This window comes from Sturnira hondurensis, unplaced genomic scaffold (genome assembly GCF_014824575.4).
Source record: "Sturnira hondurensis isolate 20B ecotype Veracruz unplaced genomic scaffold, ASM1482457v3 Scaffold0014615, whole genome shotgun sequence".
NCBI lineage: Eukaryota > Metazoa > Chordata > Mammalia > Chiroptera > Phyllostomidae > Sturnira > Sturnira hondurensis.
Window position 1 is genome coordinate 631,628 of NW_028087246.1, and position 13,816 is coordinate 645,443.

A 13,816-nucleotide genomic window follows, 5' to 3' on the forward strand; every position below is an offset into this window, starting at 1 on the left:
TTAAACAAATAAAAAAGGAAGCTTCCTGAAAACAGTATGGGGTTTTCTCAAAAAAATGAAGCATAGAGCTACCACATGACAGCGATCCCCTTTCTGAGTATCTAACTGAAAACTTTGAAAACACTTATTTGTAAAGATGTACGCACCCCTATGTTCCTTGCAGTATTATTCACAACAGCCAAGACATGGAGACCGCCCGAGTGTCCTTTGGTGGGTGATTGGAGAAAGAAGATGCGGTCCACGCACGCAGAGGAACACTGCTCAGCCACGGGAAAGGGTGAGATGCTGCCGTTTGCAACAACGTGGATGGATCTTGAGAGTATCACGCTAAGCAAAATATTTCAGATTGAAAAAGACAAGAACCATATGATTTCACTCACAGGTGGGATGTACAATAGAAAGCAACAAACGAACAAAAATTCGTGGACACGGATAAGAGTATGGTGGTTACTAGAGGGGAGAGGGAAGGTTGAGGAGGGTAGAAGGGGTCCAGAACATGGTGATGAAGGGTGACCAAACTTTGGGCAACGCGCTTACAATGTATATACAGATGGTGTATAAATATCATAGAACTGTTCACTTGAGCCCCAATAAGTTTAATTTTAAAAAGCCTTCCTGAAGATAATCGCTGAGCTGAGCCACAAACAATGAGAAGTAGTTAGCCAGGGGAAGGGAGGGAGGAAACACCAGAGGAAACAGCAGGGGCAAAACCCTGGGGCAGCAGTGCTTCCTAGGAACTGCTTGGTGTTATACCCACCTGGACTGGACCATATGGAAGGAGAGAGGGAAGGAGGAGGGTCAAAAGATGGGGCAGGAAAGGAGGACAGGGACCAGATCCCCAAAATGGGGGGCCAATAAGTTGAAGGGAGCTGTTAAGAAGAATTTGCAGCTTATAAGAACTATTCTAGCCACAGGGTGGAACTTCAGGGCAAACAAGGGCAAGGAAAGTACAGCAGAGACCCAGGGAAGAACTGGGTGAAGGCCAAGGTCAGGGAGATGGAGGGTGGAAATGGTGGGTGAGATGCATAGAAGGAACATCTGAGGGACTTAATGACCGAGACGGGGCCCAGAAGCCCTGTCTCTGATCTGTGAAGTTACAGGGCCCAGGATTTGTCCTTTTCATCTGAAGTCCTCTTGTGTTACATTCTCTGTCATTGCAATCAAGAGTTTTCAACTCTCACATGGGCCTCGCTATACAGAGAAGCAAATGAGTATTTGAAGTAGTTATATTGTTGTCTCCACTCCCTTCTTCTTCTTCTTCTTCTTCTTCTTCTTTTAAAATTTTTATTTATTTATCTTTAGAAGGGAAGGGAAGGGAAGGAGAGAGGGAGAGAAACATCAATGTATGGCTGCCTCTTGTGTGTCCCCTGCTGGGAACTGGCCTGCAACCCAGGCATGTGTCCTGACTGGGAATCAAACCGCAATCCTCTGGTTCGCAGGCCCTCGCTCAATCCACTGAGCTACACCAGCCAGGGCTTCTTCTTCTTTTTTTAATAGACTTTATTGTTTAAGAGCAGTTTCAGGTTTAAAGAAGAACTTAGCAGGGAGTACCGAGTTTCCATAAACCAGTTCGTAGTTTACATAAGGATTCACTCCTGGTGTTGTGCATTCTATGGTTTTTGACAACTTTATAATGAGTGTATCTACCATGACAGTATCATAAGCAGTTTCATTACCTAAAATTCTCCGTGTAGCACCTATTCATCCCGCCCCCCCCCCAACCCTGCAACCACTGGTCTTTTTACTGTGTTCATAGGTTTGCTTTTTCCAGAATGTCGCATAGTTAAAAATCACACAGATGCAACCTTTCCAGACTAGATTCGTTTAGCGAAACGCATTTGTTTTCTCCGTAGAATTTTATGACTTGATAGCTCATTTCTTTTAGTTATTGAATAATATTTCTTTCCTCACGAAACTAATACTCCACTGTGGGGATGTCGCAGTCTGTTTACTCCTTCACCAACGGAAGATCTTGGTTGCTTCCAAGTTTTGGCAATTATGAATAAAGTCGCTTATGAACATTTAGGTACAGTGTTTTTGTGTGGACAAAGGTTCTCAGTTTATTTGGATAAATACCAATCACCAGGTCACACAATAAGTCTCTCGATTCTTTTTTCATGTCCACCGTTTCTGGCAAGGAGGTTGGAAGGTGACCTGACCTGGAAGAATTAAATAGTTCTTGGGTTTGTGCAGAAACAGAAATGATCCTCACTGGGTAACCAAGGGTGTTCTCTGAGGACAGGGGTCCCCCAGATACTCTGGAATTATACCTGGGAAGGGGGGATCATTGGCCCTCATCAGAGTTTCAAGGATCTAGGAAGCAAGACAAAGTAAGCAACAGGTTTTCCTTGCAGCTGAAAGAACCCTGGATGAGGGGACAGGGAAGAGCAGCTGACAGACAACCTCAGTTCTCAGCTGCTCTGGAGTGAAAACCAACCCTCTGGTTACAACTTCCAACTCGACTTCAGGGACTCAGCAGCCAAGAGGAGCCTGGGCTGGATGTGGCCCTGAAAGAAGACTAGACGCACAAGGATGCAATGCCAAAGTCTACTTGCACAGTTTATTTTAAAAGAAATCACTACAAGGTAGAAATGCAGATGTTTCCTTAATTGTAAAGACAGCAGTTGCAACAGAGAATAAATACGACACTAGGAATTATTTTTTAAAAAGACAACAAACCCCTGCCATTTGTGCGCAAGCCCAAGAGCTCACATAAAAATTTGTGCTGGAGGTAAGAACAGCTTCACCACCTTGCAGCAGATGTTAGACACTTTCTACGTGGTGAGGATGGACGGACATGACCGTGGGGGGTTTTAAAAGGCTCTAGGTTTGTCACCTGGGAATGTCAGGGGTCTACTGTAATATAATTTGCATAGGGTCAGCGTTAACAGGAATTCTTCTACTCATTAATATAACTTCTGACTATTCTTTCACTATTACTGTGAAGAAGCACAGCATTTAAGAGTAGGAAAGGGGCTGAAACGGGAGACGTGAGTGATGGGGGTGAGGAGGGTGGACCTGGGGAGAGTGCTGGGGGACAGCGGAAGGGTGCTGGGAAGGAACAGAACTTATCTTTTCCCTATTTTGTGTCATCTCCGTAGCGTGCCACGCCCCCCCTTGGGGAGGGGACAGGCACTGGTCCAGCCTGGCCTGCCTTCAACCTGACCACCAGCAAGGGCGGGCAAAGATGCAAAGGTGATGGGCAGAATTCCACTGAGGAGAACAGGGTGGCTGGATGAGAAACAGGGCAGGAGAGAGCATTTCCCCATTAACCTCATAGCCCCCAAAGACTGTCTCCTGTAAGGACCACCCAGGAAAGAGGTATTGGTACCATTAATTTCCACTTTTTGATGTGGGAGGTAAAGGAGCAAAGAAAATGTACAAGTGGCCAAGGAGAGAAAGGCAGAGGCAGGTGGGCGGGAGAGAGAGAGGCAAGGAGAGCCACTGGCCTGTGCCAGGACCCCCCTCCAGGAGGGACTCCCACCGGGAGTGAGAGCGCCCCCTGCTGCCCCAATGAGGCTAAGGAGTTCGAATGTTGGTGGGTATGGAGGCTGGTCGGGGTCGGGGTGAGGGGTCAGTTGGGGTGAGGATGCCCGGCCAGCTCTCCCCGGGGCATCCGCGAGGCACAGCTGTGGACAGAGGTCCAGGTCTCCCGACTAGGTGCTGAACGCGGCCTTGAGCTCCCGGAAGGCTGCCTGGCGGAGTCTCCTCTTCTCCTCCTCCCGCTTCCGCTCTTCTTGCTCGGCTCTCAGCTCAGCTTCAAATTTACTGGCAGAGGCCAGGGCGTAGACCTGCAGGGAAAGAGCCGAAAGCGGCGAACAGAGTGAGAGAGAGGAAGGGAACCGCGGAGACGGGGGCCCCCTGCAACCGCTCCTTCCCGGGGGTCTCCCCAGGTTTGCCTTGGAGCGGCAAGGACGCGATCGCTTTATTGGCTGTCGTGGGTCGGTGGGGAGCCCCGTGTCTCGCCTTTTCCACGATACTGCTCAACATCCCCACCTATTACCCACTTCTACTTTCTCCTCCTTTATTTCACAACAGCATTGTTTAGTTCTGGGGAAACAGAAACAAAATTACCTCCCTGCTGGGCTTTTGATCGGGACTGCACCCACCTCCTGCGGCAAAGGGATTTCTTTACAATGTAAGTTTCCCCCGAACGCCTCGGTTTTTGTTCAAAACGGTTTTTATGGCACCCACTGAAATTTTTAGTTTTTCTCCAAGCAGACCATTTAAAACTTGCAGCCAAATATTACACTTTTAGTTTTGTTGGTTTTTGTGAATGGGATTTGGTGCCATTTAAAAAATATTATCTTCGATAATACCATAGCAGATAGAACTAATTTTTCTTTCTCCGTGTCTTGTCAATTTGGTAAACTCTGCGAACACGTGGGCACGTACCTCATTTAATTAAAGCTGCTAAATCGCTCTGCCAAGCAGCTGTTCCCATTTACCCTCCCACCATCCTGGAACACCAGGTCTGGCTTCCCCACAGCCTTGCTGCTGATGCACATAATTATCCTTTTCCCTACTTGCCAATCTGATAGGCAAAAAAACATTGGCACCTTCTATTTCCTCTTTAGTGAATTACTCGTTTGTATCCTTTGCCCATTTTTCCATTCAGCTATTGTTTTACCTTACATAATTTAGGTATTAATCCCTTATTATATTTTTCAGTTACTTTCTCCCAGTTTTTTGTCTTTTAACTTCAAGGTAGCTTAAGCCATACAAATATTCTTAAATTTTGATGCAATCAATTTTCCAGACATTTCCTTTCTGGTTTTGGGGTTTTGTCGTGTTTAAGAAGGTCTTCTATATGCCCAAGGTTCTAAACCCATTTTTTCTGTATTTTCTCCTAATAGTTTTTTTCATCCTCACCTGAGGACAGACTGTTTTTTTGTTAAGAGAGAAAAAGAGGGAAAGAAACATCGATGTGAGAGAGAAACATCAACCGGTTAGCTCTCGTCTGCGCCTGACCTGGACCAGACCTGGAACCCAGGCGTGAGCCCGGACCCTGAACCAAACCCAAGGCCTCTCATTTTGTGGGATGACCTCCAACCAACTGAGCCACACCGGCCAGGGCTCTCCTCGTCCTTCTACGGTTGTATTCACACTTGCAGCTGTCGAACTCACCTTCAACTTACTGCAGTGAGGAACTATTTACTGAGGACTTCACTTCATTTTCCTAAGTGGATAGCCAATTGTCTTAAAACCTATTATTTTCCACCAATTTGAAAATGATATTTTTCATCTATTAAATTCCCACATGAAGGGGATGTTTTTATTATTGTCTCTCCTGTTCTACTAACTGGTTTGTTTATTTCCTGTACCTGGACTACGTGATTTAATATTACTGCTTTACATGATTCCTTGATATTTATAAGGAGAGTAAATATTCTTTTATCATGTTGAAGAAGAATGTCGTTTCATTTTAAAGTGTCTTATATGGATGTTGAACTTCACCAAATGTCTCTGAGAAATCTGCCTGAAATGGTCACATTTTTCTCGTCTGCTTTACCTATGACATCGATATTTGAAAAGTTACCCCTGTAGTCTCAATATAAATTTCCAATGTTATTCTTGCAACCCATTTCTTAATGTTTTCAGATGCAGCAATATTTATTAGATTGATAGAAAAAAGTTCTGATCTGTTATTTTTTATTTTGTTCTCAGAATCACACTGGCTTCTGAGAGTAAATGGGATATGTCATCGTTTTCAATGTCTTTAAATTCATCGCATTTTCTACTTACTGTCTTAAATTTCTAGAAAAGCGTCTCCTTCATTAAGTTTTCTTACAATTTCAGATTGATGTATCATGATCTCTCCTTTTTAACTGCCCTGGTGCTGTATCCATCATCCCTCAGTTTCTCTGGTTTCTCCATCACTAGCTGTCTGTGCTGGGTGTCTCGTTAGTCTCGTCCCAGGTCCACGGCCCCGCAGTACTGCTGCGGAGAGTTACCGTTTCCTGCAATGCTATTCGGCCCACTCAGATTTTCATTCCGTTACGTCCTTTGTAGCCCAATGCAGATTCTTGCCCCTCAGTTAGAAGTCATTGTCCTTTTTCTACATTCTCTCCACACTTCACAGGGGCCTGGTTCTGAAGACAGATGACTCTGAAAACATTACCAGGAAGTGTTGTGTGTTTGCCCTTTAGGAATCAGAAGCCATGGAGGGAGAGACTGGGAAATTGTATTTTCCAAATTTCCCAGGAATTTCTGAGGCACTGGAGCCTCTGCCCTGGCTTCCCAACTTCTCCCCTCCGGCCCCCAAGTTTACACCGCTGGCTCCCTATGTCCAAGTCCCCAGACACCAGCTCAGGACCTGCTCACCCTCAATCCTTCTCACCCTCTGGCTGAAACTTCGCACGGCCAGCCCCCCTCCTCTAGCCCTTACACCCCTCCTCCTTGCCTGCTCTTTCTAGACTATGGCGACAAAAGCTGGAGTTTGTTATTCACCCTGTCTGCCCAGGGCTCAGTGCTTACAGAGCCCCCCCCCCCCCCCCCCCCCCCCGGTTCCCGGTGCATGGCCTCACCTGGGTTTATGTTCCAGCCTGGCATGGACACCTGGCCGGTCTCCAAGCAACACCTGTCACAGGACCCTGAATTCCCAGGACTTGCGCTTCTGCCCTCACTCACTTACTGCCTCTCTTCTCACCCCGCCGGGTCCCACCCTGGGGTCACCAATTTTGTGATTTTGTCTGTTCCTGCCAGCAGGCTGAAAACACAATCAGTCTTTAGAAGTCTCACAAGGATGGTGCCTGGATCCACTGGGAGGGGAAGATTTGCAGTTTGGGTTGGGCCTCTGATAGGGCTCGGCCCCTCCCGTGTCTTTCCCCACAGCGCTCCCCCCACCTGCCCCAGGCCCAGCAGCCCCCGCCCCCACTTATTTAGGAAACACAGGGAAATGCAGCCCTTCCTCTCTGGACTCCCCTCGCATGAGCTTATCCTTCTTCCCTTTCCCTGTGTTCAGGGTGGGCAGGGTGTGAGACCCTGGGCAGGGTCTGCACACCTCCGGGCCCAGACATGTTCTGGAACAATCAGCTCTGGCTGGCAAGCCAACTGATCGATTTGCAGGAATTTTATGAGCTGGTTGTAAATGATAGCCATTATTAAAAATAAAGTCATAGGGATTTACTATAAATTATATTAAAAGCAAAAGGTAATAGATACTCAAAAAGTTGTTACTTCTTGATTCTTGCACAACATTTTCCTATGAGCAGTGCTTCTGAGGTTACGGCCAGTGTTCTGTCTCTACAGTGGAAACGCGCAGTGACAATGGGCTACTGGGAATGTTCTCAGGTTCACCGGGCAGGCGCCGCTCCTGGGGGCGCTCGCACCGGGAAATGCCAAGTGCTTCGAGTCAGGGCTTGGTTGAGTGCTTCATTGGCTGTCCAGACAATCTTTTCTTAAGAAAGCGATGGGGAAATGTTAAAATGCATATTAAATTTTAAAAATGGGTAGTGTCTGTAGCCTTTATGTTATGTATGCATAGCTCCCCATCCCCCCCAAAATGGAGAGATGTTCTGCTGGTATTTGCAAACTATTATCAAATTCAGCAAAGAAGTTGTTCACATCGCGGACAAATGAGTGAAGTTCTGAGACGTGCCCTTTCCCTTCTTTCTTGCAAATAAACTTGAAGAGAGCATCAGCGGAAATCCCCACTGGGACTCCATTGTTTTGTCGGTGGTCACCACAGGCTGGCTGCAGGTTCGAAAGTCTCGCAGAAGGCGAGGAGCCATTCTCTGAGCATCGACAGGCTATGCGGATTTGACAATCGAAGTGGTGTGTATGAGTATTTTACTATTTCTAAATTGTGCACTACAGGTTCTTTGTATCAGTAAAATTCGTAATAAACTCACTACAGAGAGTCAAATGCTAAACACTGACCAACAAACTCCTGTCTAAGCCTCACTTTCCTCATCTGCAAAGGGAGACCCCCTCCCTCCTGGGGGCTCCGGCGGAGCCGGTCTGGCCCATTGGCCACACCCCCAGTTTGTGAGCCACCCCACCTGCCCACCATTCCCAGCCAGGCCGGCGGAGGGTCAGGGGCCCTTGCAACTCCTTCGCTTGGGACCCTCCTCTTCTCCCCCGTCAAAGTCCACCTCCTCCGGGTTCCAAGCCTCCCAATCCTCATCCTGTCTGTAAGGTGGAAATCCTAAACGATGAAGGGCTGACACCATTCTCAGGTTCCCTTCTCCCTGGACCCTTCCCTGTAACCTAAAAACATGCCCACATCTATCACGTCTGGGCTAAAAAACCCACCAAGTTCTTCCCTGCCACCCCCACTCTGTCCGGGCCTCCTCGGCCAACCTTCCAGAGAGACATCAGCTGCCAGGGCTCTTCCTCCCAGTTCCCGCTCACCTCTGACCCCGCTGCAACCTGCCTTCCACAGTCAACCTGGTCTCTCAAACATCCCACTGACCCACTCACTAGTCCCAAGACCTCTGGTCTGGCCTCAGCTGGTTTAGTCTCTTCTTAAAACCCACCTCTGTCCTCCAGAACTGCGTCTTCTCCAGGGCCTCCTTGTACCTCTGACTCCTTCCTTCTGCACAGTCTGGTCCCCGTAGTGCCCACCCGCTCATATCAGACCCCTCTCAGACCCCTCTGAGGGCTCCCCTCCGCCCAAGCCTGCGCCTGTGCCGCACCTGCAGCTGCACTTTCCGAGCCTGGCTCCGCACTGAACCAGCTGCGGAGCTCATTCAAGGCCATGCTTCCTAGGCCCCACCCTGGAGACATACTCAATAGATCCCAGTGGGACCTGGAAGGCTGGCCTGCAGATGGTGCTGGTGGTCAGCAGGCTGGGGAAGGCCTGGCCTCTAGGGGAGCCCAGAACACTCTGTCCGGTTACGTCCAGTGTGGACAAGGGCCAGCCTCCAAACACTCCTTGCCTCCACACCTTGGAGCCTTTGCTTCTGCCGCGGTTCCCACGGTTCTCACAGCAGGAACGCCTTCCCTTCCTTGATTACAAGGTGAGTCCCCATTCATCTCTGGACATCTGTTGCAAACGTCAGCTCCTTTACGGCCCTCTCCCAAATTCAAGTGACGATTCCCTCCATTTGTCACTCGCGAAGCATTTATTGAGGGCCATTATATGCCAGGCACTGTAATTACGAAGATAACACACCTACTCTGCCTTTGAGTCTAGGTGGGGAAGCAGACACATAAACATAACAAGTCCAAAATTTCCTCATTTTCTTTTCATCTTTTCTCCCGGTTATAAAAATAACCTACACAATGGTCAGACGTTACAAACGTACATTAAAGGTCCCTCAGACGTAAGTATGATTCATCCTTTGGTGTATAATTACCCAGGGTGTATTTCATAGTCACAAACTAGGGCTTCAAACAAACAGTTTTTGCTTACTTCATTTTGGACATCTGTCCATGCACACATGTGGCTGTGGGGTGTGCAGATACGCAGGTGTGACAGATGGATTCAACTCCCTGGTGCTGGAAGTGTCCATCACTTCCCATTTGTCTCTGTCACCAACAGAGCTGCACAAACCCCTTGTCTCTGTCCCCACGTGAATCGGCCTAAGTGTCTCTAGACGCTCACCCTGGGGCAGACCTCCAGAGGCGAAGGATGGGAAACGGGAACAGCTAGCCCCGAAGCACCCTCCAGAGAGTTTGATCACTTTACATACTCACCAAAAGTAAGTGTCCAAGGAGCCGTGAACAAACGGTAACACCACTTCCACTCATGACAGGGGCACGCGGCAGAGGACAGACTTTCCTGACCAGCACAGTCAGGGAAAGCAGCTGAGAGGAGGCGACCCTCTGCCGTGGGCCTTACAGACTGAGCTGAGTTTTCTAGGAAATGGCGTTCGGATGGGGCCTCCCAGGCAGAGGGGGCAGCTGGCCCTGAGGCCCCACCCTGAGAAGCATGACAGGATTTGAAGAAACACGCACGGGGTGGACGAGGCTGGAGAAGGGACCGGAACAGGTTTATATAAGGTCTGCCTGCCCGGATAAGACGCTCCCAGAGACTTCACACGACTTTTGACAAAAGCACTGAGCGGGGAGGGGAAACAGCATCCTGCCAGGCGGGGTCCCAGTCCCGGGCCCCTGCCTGAGGCATCATAAGACATCAGTGAGTGAGAAGGACCCATCCCACCAGAACGAGCCCCTGCCTCCTCTCCACTCCATGTATCCAGGCTGACAGTTTGCTGTCCTCACCAGCCTGCGTGTGTCTTCTGGGGAGGGCAAGTTTTGTCTGCCACCCCCGTGTCCCCTGAGCTGACGTGGTACTGGCATGGCCGAGGGAACCGGGTTAGTTGATGGAGTCTCGTGAAGGGAAGGCCAAACCACCTCCGGGGTTGGCCACACAAGACTGCTGTTGGGGGCACAGCGAGTGGGCGGCTGCCCCTGGAGCTGTCGGAAGATTGGGGCTGGAATTTGGGCCTCAGGGGTCCAGGACTCAGCCTCCATGTTGGCGCAACGATGACGGGCTGCCTCCCTAAGCGCCATCACAGAGAAGTGAGAAGAGAGTCAGGCTCAGGGGCCCAGAGCAGGTTGGAACGTGTCACAAGGGACACTTCGTCTCTGGGCAGACTACGGGAATAGCCCAAAACCACAGGAGAGGCCAGCCCCTGCGGAAGTGGGAGGGAGTCCCATCACCGTGAGCACCCCATCAGTGAGCCAGGTACTCGCACAACACTTTCTGTAGATGTGATCTCACATAATCCTCATGGCAACCCCATTTTCGCCCCCACTGTACAGATGAGGAAACTGAGGCACAGACGGTAATAGGAGGAAGCAGACTGTGAAACCAGGCAACCTCACCCACTGCACCCCAGTGCTGTGGTGGACAGGGGGCAGGGAGGGCTCTCCTCATCACTCTGTCTACAGGCCAGCTCTACAGGGGCGAAGGTGACAGTGCCCAGCAAGGGGCGGGCTCTCGACAGATGCTTGGGGGCGGGGTGAACATGCAAATGGGTGGAAGCACTCAGAAGAGACCCAAGACCATGCCCTCCAGATTCTGCCCCAATGCCCAGCCACTGTCCAGGAAGCGAATTTGGGGCAAGCCGCGGAGTCTTCCTCCTCTGGCCCCGTTATTCACTGGGTTACACACAGGTGTGTAAGAAGCAAACATGGAGGTGGCCGTCTAAGTAACTCAGCCATGGTTTGCCAGGGGCGGGGGGGGGGGGGGGGGGGGGGGNGGGGGGGGGGGGGGGGGCGGGAATTCTTCAGGGAAGTCTGGAGCAAGAGTCGGTCTGGGCCCCGGCTGGATTGCCCAGTTGGTTGGAACGTCTTCCTATGTACCAAAAGGTTGGGGTTCAATTCTCAGTCTGGGCACATATCTAAGTTGCAGGTTCCATTTCTGGTCGGGAAACTTACTGGAGGCAACTGACTGATGTTTCTCTCTCACATATGTTTTTCTCTCTCTTCCTCTCTTTTTCCCTCCCTCTCACTCCTACTCTGTCCTTTATCAAAAATCAATAAACATATGCTTGGAAGAGGGTGTTTAAAAAAAACAACACTTTTTTTTTTAAAGACTCAGTCGGGGAGTGTTGTACCAGCAAATGCGTTCGAATCTGAAACCAGGGTCCAATGCATCCACCACGCGGCTGTTTTCCTGTTTGGTTTTCAATCTGCACACGGCACACAGACACACTCTCAGCCCCTGCAGTCACACCTGGTCTTGCCCTGAGGGAGTTGATGAGATAGCCACTAACTGGGACCTCCTGTTGGGCTGTTGGGGGGTGGGGGGGGTGGCGATTGTCCGCCACAGGAAAGAGCCACCTACCTTGGCTTCAAAGAAGTCCTTGGCACCTTTGACGCCCTCCAGGGCAACATCGATCTCGGACAGTTTTGCCAGGGCCAGCAGCCCGCTCTCCTCCTGCAGCTCCCCGGCGGCGGCCTTGTGGAATATGAGCAGGAACTGTGGGGAAAGGTCAACATCGCTGAGACTGACAGCCATCCCCTTGGCCCACACTAGTGTCGTTATTGCCAAGCCTATAAAAAAAAGCATGGAGATGTGTGCACATGCCCACTATTTTCTTCCTTATTTCACTGTCAAAAATGCACACGTGCCCCTTTTCTCACAAGGATGTAGGGCAGTGGGCGCCTTGATATCTGGTGGATGAGAGTACAAACTTTATTTCTAGTTCCTGGGAGGACCCTTTGGAAACACCCACAATGAAATGCTTTCACCCTTCTGACCGTCAATTCCACGGCTGGGACTCTGTTCTTCCAAAAATGCACACAATCCTTTTAGACGCATTATCTATTAAAGCAAAGCGTTGGCAACGCCCTACATCAGAGCCATGAAGAAAAAGTCCAACAGGGCCTGTATGTACTATTTTTTTAAACTAAATAATTTCATATTTGGATGTTTTCAAGCATTCCTAGTTTCTGTTTGTGTCCCATTTTCCACTAGATTGTTTACCCTTTTTAGTGTTTTCTAAGCAATCTTTATGGACATGTTTCAAGTACTTGAACTCTGTCTCTCTTCCTTTGCTTATGGTACTTTCTGACTTTAAAAATTTTTACATAAAATCCGTCAATCTTCTTATTTTTTTCTCATTAGTGCTACGCTTAGAAAAACCCTCCTTGACACCAAGGTTATAGGAACAATTGCCTTTGGTTTTGTCTACTGTTTTTAGGACTTATTTTTTTCTTTTTTTAAATATATTTTATTAATTATACCATTACAGTTGTTCTATTCCTCCCTTCATTCCCCTCCACCCTACACACCCCCTCCCCCAGCCTTCCTCCCTTTAGTTTATGCCCACGTGTCTCAAGTTCTTTAGATTCTATATTTTCCCTACTATTCTTGCCCCTCCCTATTTTTTACCTACCGTCTATGCTACTTATCTTCTGTATCTTCTCCCCCCTTCTCCTCCTCCCACTCCCCTGTTGCTAACCCTCCATGTGTTCTTCATTTCTATGGTTCTGCTCCTGATCTAGTGTTCTCTTGGTTTGCTTTTGTTTTAGGTGTGGTTGTTAGTAACTGTGAGTTTGCTGTCCTTTCACTATTCCTATTTTTATCTTCTTTTTCTTAGATAAGTCCCTTTAACATTTCATATAATAAGGGTTTGGTGATGATGAACTCCTTGAACTTGACCTTATCTGAGAAGCACTTTATCTGCCCTTCCATTCTAAATGAAAGCTTTGCTGAGTAGAGCAATCTTGGCTGTAGGTCTTTGGATTTCATGACTTGGAATACTTCTTTCCAGCCCCTTCTTGCCTGTAAGGTCTCTTTTGAGAAATCAGCTGACAGTCTGATGGGAACTCCTTTGTAGGTGAAGGACTTATTTTTTTTTAACCTGTAAATATTTAATCTCTGCAATTTATTCTGCTCAGTCATGTGATGTTGATCATTAACCTTCTTTTCCTCCAAACAGTTAGTTAGTAATCCCCACGTCATTACTGAATAATCCATCTTCTTCCCTCAGATTCAAGTGTGACCTGAGTGAGTTGACCTTCAAAGCCAATGCGTACTGAGGCCTCCACAGAACACATTTCAGAACCAGTGACCAGGCCCAGCTGAGGTCGGTCCACCCGTCTCTCCATCGGCCTCCCCCAAGTCAGTTTCACGGCTTTTCACTTCTCTTCTTGAAAGAATTTTCGTGAATTTATTGGTCGAATAACTGCTGTCCAACTTTGAGAATTTATGTTTCCACTTGAAAGGAGTATGGACCATGCACTCTGAGTCAACCCAGAAAGAGGCTTTTCTGGGTTTTCAGGTGCCCCCCAAAACACGGGGAGGTTTCTGGGTTTGGGGTTTTTTCATGACCATCGTCTCTAGAGAACGGCTTCCCAAGAGAAAAGAATATTAACCACTGGGCCCTGGCTGGCGTAGCTCAGTGGATTGAGCGAG

The 13,816-nt window shown here is 48.7% G+C and overlaps 1 protein-coding gene across 1 annotated transcript in view; it reads right to left on the bottom strand.

Annotated features, from left to right (window-relative positions):
- Positions 1-2,537: 2,537 nt before the first annotated feature.
- EFHD1 (EF-hand domain family member D1) overlaps positions 2,538-13,816 on the bottom strand; it is a 38,729-nt gene continuing 27,450 nt past the window's right edge. The window contains exons 3-4 of the mRNA XM_037063511.1: positions 11,741-11,875; positions 2,538-3,791 (exon numbers count right to left, since the gene is read on the bottom strand). Of these exons, the coding sequence (XP_036919406.1) occupies positions 3,657-3,791; positions 11,741-11,875 (270 nt within the window). The 3' untranslated portion in view covers positions 2,538-3,656. The remainder of the gene's footprint in view (positions 3,792-11,740; positions 11,876-13,816) is intronic.